Here is a 9,461-nt window from a genome sequence, read left to right as displayed (position 1 = left end):
GTTTCAGGCAGTGTCCCGCCATGTCTCCAAAATCATTTGAACTGGGGAACACCCCCCCCCCCCCCCCCCACCCTGACAAGCACTTAGAATTGTTGGCATTATATTTAGTTTTGAGTCCGTTCCACATAAATATTGTGGAAATAGCCAATCTACAAGCTCACAACGCCTCGCACTCCGAGGTGTTGTGAGCTTGTAGTTTGGCTATTCACAATGTTTGCCTCTTACAGAATATTTGGCATTTTTTATTTAAAGTCTTACGTCATTACATTTTTACTTTAGAAATGTGCAGATACCCTGTATACAGTATATTGGTTTGTTAACTGTTTAACTGTTAAGTGAGAAAACAATGTTGCACATTAAGCTAATCATCTGGAGACCCCCCAAAATAATGTGGGGACCCCCAGTTTGGGAACTCTTATCCACTTAAGCCGTATTTAATACTTTAAAAAAATATTTGAAAATGGGTATTGGGCTTGATTTGTGTGTCTATTTTCATGGACACCAGGTTGAATGTTTTAAAATAATGTTTTAAGTACAGTCAGATCCCCACTAGGTGGTGCTGTTTTGTTGAGCTCATTGACTAATGCATGTCCTGCAGTTTGAACTGTGACCTGGAGATAGCAGTCACTGAGTCACTTTATTGTTGTACTTCGGTCACGCTGGCTTTTATTTTATTTTTATTAATACAGCAAGTAATGGACAAGTCAGTGTTGTGCCTACTTGTGTCTCTTAACTGTGTAACGGCTGCTTTTCCACCGCCATGTGACAGGTAAGATGGCATGCTTCCTGCATGCATCATTTTCCATAATGTTATAAACTTTGTATGGCAGGCATGCAGTGGTGTACACTAAAGTAACTAAGTACAATTACGCAAGAACTGCACTTAAGTACAATGTTGAGGTACTTTTACTTTTACTACTGGAGATTTCAAATGTTCTATACTTTTACACTTCTATCTACTCCACTATAGCCTTTAAAGACTCGTATGTATTTAATCGATTTTGACATTTTTATCTCTACGAGTGTCTTGGCTACTACCCCCCAGATTGCCCTGAAATGTCAACTCCAAAGCCCGTGCTTCTCCAAACATGTACAAATGCAAAATATAAGGTGCTTACCCGCGTGCCCCAAATGTTAACTCAGTGTCCGGCGTGTTTGTGCAATGCATTAGTCCATGTTTTTCAATACAGAAGTGCTTTAATCTCGTTTGTGGACGATTCTGTCGGAATTCGGACGTTAGTGAGGGGGCGCATCCGGTGAAAGCCGGAATTACACTCAATGTAAACAGGAAGTAAACGAAAAGAAGAATGGCGTTCGTCCACAAACGGGATTAAAACACTTCTTTGTTAAAGAATATCGACTAATACATTGCACAAACACGCCGGACACCGAGTTAACATTTGGGGCACGCGGCTGAGTGCATGATATTTTGCATTTGTACATGTTTGGAGCAGTACGGGTGTTGGGGCTGACATTTCAGCGAAATGTGGGGGGTAGTAGCTAAGACTCGTAGAGATGTTTTTGTTTTATTAAATCGATAAAATACATCTACGAGAGTCTTTAACTCCACTACATCTCAGAGACAAATATTGTACTTTTACTCCTACAATTATTTGAAAACTTCTGTTACTAGTTACTATGTAGATTTTGATTATTATTACAAAACACATACATAACCACTTAATCCAGCCCTACACACTTTGGCTATTTGAAAATAGCTGACCTACAAGCTCACACTAATGTGTCGCCAAGTGACGCGTTGTGAGCTTGTAGATCTGATATTTTCAAAGGATATTTAAACATTTTATGCATTTGAGAACTTGTGAAATATTTCGATACCAATACTTTTGTACTCTTACTCAAGTGCATTTTGAAATTCTGGACATTTACTTGTAGCAGAGTATTTCTACTTTGCATAATTGATACTAGAAATGTGAGTTGGTACCTTTTCCACCACTGGCAGTTTATGAAAAGCCCAAAGCGCTTAATCAAAATTGAACTATCATCTTAACAAAGAAAAACAGGTGCTACAGGATAAACATTTAAAGGGGTAAAATGTGTTTTAAAGCATTTGGCATAATAATATATTCATTGTCAATAGGTGCAACGTTTTCACTAAAACCATGTTGTTGGAATGGAAATATAATCCACTTCTTTCTTTTTCTTTCTCCAGTGTGTGCATACAGTAGGCTATTCATTGTCTGGGTTCTATGTTAGCAGCAAGCCTAAGGCCGAAACACACTGTATACTTCAGTATTTGTTTACTTAATGTGAGTCATATTGTCATCTCAATATTCAACAACGTTGTTATAGTAGCCTGTATCATATCATCCTAATATCGTGCAGCCCTACTAACAAATACCCCAAAACGATAATTGTAGAAAAGTTAGACTGACACTGGCATCATCCTTTTTTCCCCTCTTCTTCTTCTTTCTTTTCTTCATTTCAGTGAAATCTATTGTTCGGGGGACATCCTGCAGCAGGTACAAATGGCCAAACTGTTTGATGATGACAAGTACTTTGTGGACATGAAGCTGAAGGCAGCCCCGGGTGAGGAGAAGAATATATTTGTAACTTTATGTTTACCTGCCAGCCCCAGCGCACCGTGGGTGTTCATATCTCCCTCCCTGTCTCTTTTCGCAGACCTTGTTTTGTCAGCTTTTCACAATCTGTCAAACGAATGGCCGAACACGTCGCTGCCGACAGCCGAGCTGCAAGAGTTCCTTGCTGCGTATTTTGAAGATCCGGGAACTGAATTTGAGCCGTGGAGCCCTCCAGACTGGCACGACAGGTGAGAAGTTAATTCAAAATGCAGATTGTTGCTGTCGGACAGAAACCTCCATATCTCCATATTCTACCTTTCTGTGTTTTTTTTCCGTAAATTAATAATAACAATAATAACTAGAAAAAGTGCTCATCGGAGCACAGGTCTCCGCCAGGTCAAGTAGGCTATTGTGTGGCCAGCAATGGTCGGAATTCGCCAATCAGGATGGAATTTGAAAAATTGGAAGGATCCGTCTTGATTACTTGACTAAAGAGATAATATGTACCGATTTGTGTGATGTTTGGCCCAAATTTGTAAGTAAAAAAAAAATGTTTTGCAAAAAATGGCCTCCTGGTAGCGCTATAATAGGGCAATGTTGAAAGGGTGGCATTTGTTCCTCAACGTACATGTAAAGTTTCACCACAATCAGGCGCTGCATTCATGATTTGCAGCATTTTGTTCAAAACGAGACACTCCTGCAAACTTTACATCAAAGTTTCAATCTTAGCCAATCAGGATGGAATATGAAAAATTAAACGGATCCGTCGTAAACCTATTAAAACATGTATTAGGCCTATCTACATCTACAGAGAACCACACAGACTTGGTTTGACCTACTTGATCATACTACAGCGTCACAAAAAAAATATCAAAAGTCGCTGATCTGCAAGCTTGAAATGTTTCGAGATCTGCTACTTTTGCTATTTTTTTTATTTGAATCCTGAAAAGTAACAGTTTTGGACATACTGAGCTTTCCACCTGACAGAGACAATATGCAGATTATATCTAGGGCTAAGGAATATACCAGCACTGATCAATGGTATATCAATAATATCGTGATAGGAGAGTAGATATCGTCGTCTGGGTGTTATTTGTTGTCTTCTGCTGCTTTTAATACCTTGAGGGAAAAATGTAAGCAGCCAAAATAGCACATCTACAAGCTCACATGCATCAGAGTGCAAGCTTATGTTATAGAGCAGCTATTTTTGCAATTTATGAAGATTTTTGAAAACACAAATAAAATTGTGATGTTTAATTTTGAGCTGTAGATTTTATTCCAATGCAACCCCAAATGTTGTTTCCCTTCCTACATGTAACTTTGAAGTGTCTTTCACCGAAGCACATTTTGTTGTGTTTTTACACACAGGCCACAGTTCCTGCTAAAAATAGCAGACCCAGAACTACGCAGCTGGGCAGAAAAACTGCATCAGTTATGGAAATCCCTTGGAAGAAAGGTGATATTTATTTTTATTGTTTTTACCTTTATTCATACAGTTTAGTGTCACTGAGATCGAGATCAGGGCTGCAATTATCAATTATTTTCTTAGCTATATTGTATAGATACAATTTTAAATGTTTTATATAATTGAAATGACATTAAAAACATTTTTGTTTTTCTTATATCATCAATTAAATCAGCTACGTCTGATTAACCACTTAAGCCCTGTATTAAGTGTTGCACCCCTAATTGAGATCCGTGTACACATACTAAAACACATTGGACAAACGCAGTTGAACAATCGTCAAACATGTAGATCAAAGTAAACAAGCCAACATATCAGAGCTCAGTACTTTAAAGCCCAGCTGAAATTAAAAAAAAATTTTTTTCCTCCTCCCCACTTCTAGAGCATACATGTGGTCATAATGGCGACATGTGTTGAAATTCTTTATTGGGAATAACCCCTTGAGATGAATCTCGTTTTCAAGGGGGTCCGCAAATTACAGAATACATAATAAAAACAAACGGGACAATTCAAACAACATCAACCAAGGGGGCAAAACAAAACAATTGAAGATTGTTCCAGTCAGAAGGAGCTTTAAACATTTAAAAGAGCTTTAAAGGGATTGTTTTGGAAACTGATTTGGATACTGTTGGAACATCAAAGTAAACCTGTGCACAAAGTCTCAGTTGCTGTTTAGAAGTTGAATGATCCATATACTGTTTGAGATACTGTGGATAATTAAAATGAATACATTTAAAAATGAACTGTAACCAGTGCTGCTGTCGTCTTACTGTGGGAGATGGCAAGTTAAGGTTTTCATGCATGGTGCAATGATGATGTCATAATATGGACAGCCAAGAACAAATCTGTATAAACAGTCGTTTATTGTATTAAGTGGATGAAGGTTAGTTTTAGATGCAGTCTGATAGACTACATCAGCATAATCCATAATAGGTTGTATGAGTTGAAGAACCAGTTTCATTGCCTAGCAATAGATGCCAAACTAAATGGAGAAAAAAAACATATAACAAAGTCAGTAAAAGTCCAATCTTAGTTACTTCCTGTCAAACAAAAATGTAATGAGTGATCTGTTCGTCCGACTGGCACTAGAGGGTGGTGCAACAAAGTTGGAAACCTCTTTATGGGAAACCTCTTTATGTCCAAAACTGTTACTTTTCAGGATTCAAATTCAAAAACAGCAAAAGTAGCAGATCTGCAAGCTCAAAACGCGGCGTTTCGAGCTTGCAGATCTGCTACTTTTGATACTTTCGTGTGACGCTGTAGTAGACTTACTAGACTATGATCAATAGGGCATTAATTTATTAAAAAAAAAACACAAAAAGTTAGAATACAGAGATAAGAGGTTTCTGCCCAACAGCGACGATAAGCCCGACAGGACAAATGCACGCTGTGTGGAGGTTGGAAACCTCAGCTGGAAAACTGGTTTAACCCAACCCCCACCGACCCAAAATCAACCCTGAAACATTCATTTCAAGGTCCTCTGTAGTTCATTTCATTTATCTGGGGCATGGTGGTAGTTTTTACCTGTGATAATACAGTATGTAATGCTAAATAACCCTGTGACATACTGTATACTGTCTTACCATGCTGTATTTAAAGGCAAAGATAATAGGGATGTAATTAGTATAGTACATTTACTCAAGTACTGTACTTAAGTACAATTTTGAGGTATTTTTTACTCCACTACAATTATTTAAAAACTTTAGTTACTTCGTGGATTTTGATTATTATTACAAAAAACATACATTAACCACTTCAACCCTATACATTTTGGCCATTTTAAAATAGCCGATCTACAAGCATTGTGATCTGAAAGTGTACAATTTATACATTTGAAATCTTGTGAAATGGGACATTCCGCATGATAAGTACTTTTACTTTTGATACTTTAAGTACATTTTGATACCAAAACATTTGTACTTTTACTCAAGTAAATTTTGAATTCCAGACTTTTACTTTTAACAGAGTATTTCTACATTGCCATATTGATACTTTTACTTAAGTCAAACACCACTGAGTGTTCAACACTCAGTGCTCTCTTACTCTCGCACTCCTCTGAGAAATTAAAATTCACAACATAAGTTTCCCTCCCTCCCAGATCCGTGCCGACGTGAAGGACCACCCAGAGCTCTACTCTCAGATCTACACCCCCCACCCCGTCATAGTGCCGGGGGGGCGCTTCAGGGAGCTGTACTACTGGTGAGTGAAAATGATGCCACAGTCTGTCTGTTTCTCAAAAAACATGCCAAAAAGCCAGACTGGACTCTCAACAGGGGCCAGGCGCCGCTTGAGAGATCACAGCCGCAGACCCCCCTGCTGAGGGTCTCCCCTGTGCTGGGAAGCCTTTTCCCCCCGACCGGGGGGGGTGGATGCGTGCTGTGGAACACATGGTGGTGACGACCAGCCTTTTCTCTGTTTGGCTTCTGACAGGGACTCCTACTGGATCCTCAACGGCCTCCTCCTGTCAGAGATGACAGACACTGCCCGCGGTATGATCCTCAACTTCCTCTACCTCGTCAACAGGTGAGAACCTGCAGGGCTTCAAATTATAATAATTGAGACGCGCGTTGACTTAACTCAACCCATTGAGACCTGAAGCTGATTCTACATGTCTCCTAAATCCCAAGGACCCCCAAAATGATATGTATTTGGCCGCGGACCCCCATCAAAATATTTTGTTCCAGAGGCCCCCCAGAAGCAAAGATTTGAGTTAAAAATGTTCGCTTTAGAAGTATTTATATTCAAAGATTTGCACACATTTTCACGTTTTTTCAAAAATTGCAGATCTACAAGCTCGTAGTGCGGCACTCGGTGCCGCACTATGAGCTTGTATATCTGCTATTTTTGAATAGCCCAAAGTGTAAAATAATGCTTTTTAGCTCAAATCTAAAAATGACACAGTTCCAGGTCTTAATGGGTTAATAGCCAAAGAAATCTAAAATGACACAGATGCTTTCCCAGGTCGAATGGGTTAATATCAAATCTATATGCATAAAATCTACTAAATTGATTAGTGTGAAGCCCTATTTTATACATGTATCATGAAATGTGTACTGCAAAAAAATCTGGAAATCTACAAGCTCCCAACACATCACGACGTGAAAAGCTTTGCAACTGTTTTGAAAAAAAAAAGAAGTGTTGCAATAACCTGCAATAATAACCTGGAAATAAATAATAACCTGGAAATAGAGTCGGTACCGGTGAAGGGGATTCGGGCGTTTTTTGAACAATGGGGGTTTCAATTTTATCACCCTCTCCGACAGATATGGTTTCATCCCGAACGGAGGGCGGATTTACTACGAGCGGCGCAGTCAGCCCCCATTCCTCACGCTCATGGTGGACAGCTACTATCAAGCCACCAAGGATAAAAGCTTCCTAAGGTGATATTTAACCGTCGGATGATGTTTCTTCCCAGACAAATGCACTGTAATTCTCTAACCCCTCCATACTTCATTGCACTGATGGAATAGACCTGTTCAACTTGCTTTTTTGCTTTTCTCTTGTCTTTTTTTGCCTGCACATATCTCCAGAGGTGGAAAGTAACTACTACATTTACTCAAGTACTTACGTACTGTACTTCAGAACGTACATTATTACTACATTATTATTATTATTATTACTTTGCCTGAAACTGGGGCCCTACCTTACGTTCTATTGGCCCAGCAGCACCCACCGCCAATGTGTGCGTAAATAAGTATGTTTTGACATTACCACAAAACCAATTGTATTATTATTACTATTTTATACTTAGTCTATTCGAAAATAGCTGATTTACAAGCTCACAACGCATCGTGGGCTTGTAGAAATGTTGAAAACATGAAATTTGACTTTCTGCATGAGTACTTTTACTTTAGGTGCTAAGTATATTTTGATGGCAATACTTTTGTACTTTAAGTATGAGTATTTCTACATTGTGGTATTGCTGCTTTTACTTGAGTAGCAAATGTGAGTATTCTTCCACCACTGTATATCTCTGGCCTCCCAGTGTTGCATCGTTCTTTCCTTTGATGCAGATCTCACATCTACGTGATTTGAAAGACTCCCTAGAACGTTGGTTCTCAAAGTGGGGTCCGGGGACCCCCAGGGGTACTTGAGGGGGTTCCAGGGGGTCCCCAGCTAAATGATGGACAGGAACCAAATGGACCCTTATGGGTCTGTATCTCAGAGTTAGATTAACATTGATTTTACAATATGAATTGGGGTCCCAGAGATAGAAATGCCATTAAATGGGGGTCCGTAGCCTAATGCATGTCAAACTGGGGGTCCTTGAAATTAAAATGGTTGAGAATCACTGCTATAGAGCCGTAAACATCTTCTCTTATGGGGGGTCCCTGGCATATCTTTTCAAATGGGGGTCCGCGGGCTAATAAGTGTCAATTTGGGGGTCCTTGACATGAAAAGGTTTTAGAAGCACTGCCCTAGAAAAAGCCTGCATTGTGTGCCGTGAGAAGCATTTCTGATGAGACTGTACATCGCCCCCCCTGTTCTTTTCTCACATCTAAACTCTTTATTTTGTTTTTAATGGTGCAGTACAGCGTTGCCAGCTCTGGAGCGGGAGTACCACTTCTGGATGCAAAACCGCTCTGTCACGGTGCTAGTGAACGGCACGGAGTATCAACTGAACCGCTATAACGTGGAGGTGGGCTCGCCGAGGTGTGTGGACTGTGGATGTGTGTCAACCCCATCGTTGCTGTCAGAAACCTCTTAAGTCCATATTCTAACATTTTGTGTTTTTCCGTAAATGAATGTCCTAATTGATCACACTACAGCGTCACAAATGATCAAAAGTAGCAGATCCTGCAAGTTGAGCTTGTAGATCTGCTACTTTTAATACTTTTGAATTCGAATCCTGAAAAGTAACAGTTTTGGACATAATGATCCACCCGACAGAGACCCTATGCTGAAGAACATGAACCTGTCAAAGCTGAGTGATTAAGATGTAAATGTGAACCATTCGTATCCCTTCTCCTGCAGGCCAGAGTCCTACACAGATGATGTGGAGTTAGCTGAAGGACTCACAAATGGTGATATTTTTGGGTTATTTTTTGTTTTGTTTTGTTTTTGTTTTGTTAAAAGCTTAAAGCTCTATCCTGATAGTAATTCCATAGAGTGTCTGTGCAGTAACAGGGGTCTCCCTGTCTCCCTGTCATTCTTTAATAAACAGAACATGCATTCTCAGTTGGATCACCAATTTCATCTGATCAGAGATCAGAGAGAAGAATCAGAATCAGAATCAGGTTTATATTTTAGAACACATTAAGCTTAAATGTTTCAGTGTTCCAATTCCAATGTTGTCTGCTATTTTTTTGCTTTGTTTCATCACTTCCAACATAACTTGTTTATCCTGTATCCAGTACTTTGCTGATTGGAGGAAATTGGTTTCCCGACCTGAACATTTATTTTCTGTTTACTAAAGAGCTGGAGAGACAGGGAGACCCCTGTTACTGAACAAA

General features: G+C 39.5%; 1 protein-coding gene across 1 annotated transcript in view; it reads left to right on the top strand.

Moving 5' to 3' along the window:
* Positions 1-695: 695 nt before the first annotated feature.
* Positions 696-9,461, top strand: part of treh (trehalase (brush-border membrane glycoprotein)) — a gene marked incomplete at both ends in the record, with an annotated part of 38,029 nt that continues 29,263 nt past the window's right edge. Inside the window, 9 exons of the mRNA XM_084064067.1 lie at positions 696-769; positions 2,450-2,550; positions 2,644-2,791; positions 3,912-3,999; positions 6,107-6,207; positions 6,439-6,531; positions 7,272-7,388; positions 8,539-8,661; positions 8,983-9,032. Of these exons, the coding sequence (XP_083920193.1) occupies positions 696-769; positions 2,450-2,550; positions 2,644-2,791; positions 3,912-3,999; positions 6,107-6,207; positions 6,439-6,531; positions 7,272-7,388; positions 8,539-8,661; positions 8,983-9,032 (895 nt within the window). The remainder of the gene's footprint in view (positions 770-2,449; positions 2,551-2,643; positions 2,792-3,911; positions 4,000-6,106; positions 6,208-6,438; positions 6,532-7,271; positions 7,389-8,538; positions 8,662-8,982; positions 9,033-9,461) is intronic.

Source organism: Gymnoscopelus microlampas, assembly GCF_963454915.1.
Source record: "Gymnoscopelus microlampas genome assembly, chromosome: 8".
Taxonomy (NCBI): Eukaryota; Metazoa; Chordata; class Actinopteri; order Myctophiformes; family Myctophidae; genus Gymnoscopelus; species Gymnoscopelus microlampas.
The sequence above is the reverse complement of the archived record's forward strand: the minus strand, read 5'-3'. Positions and strand labels throughout refer to the sequence as shown.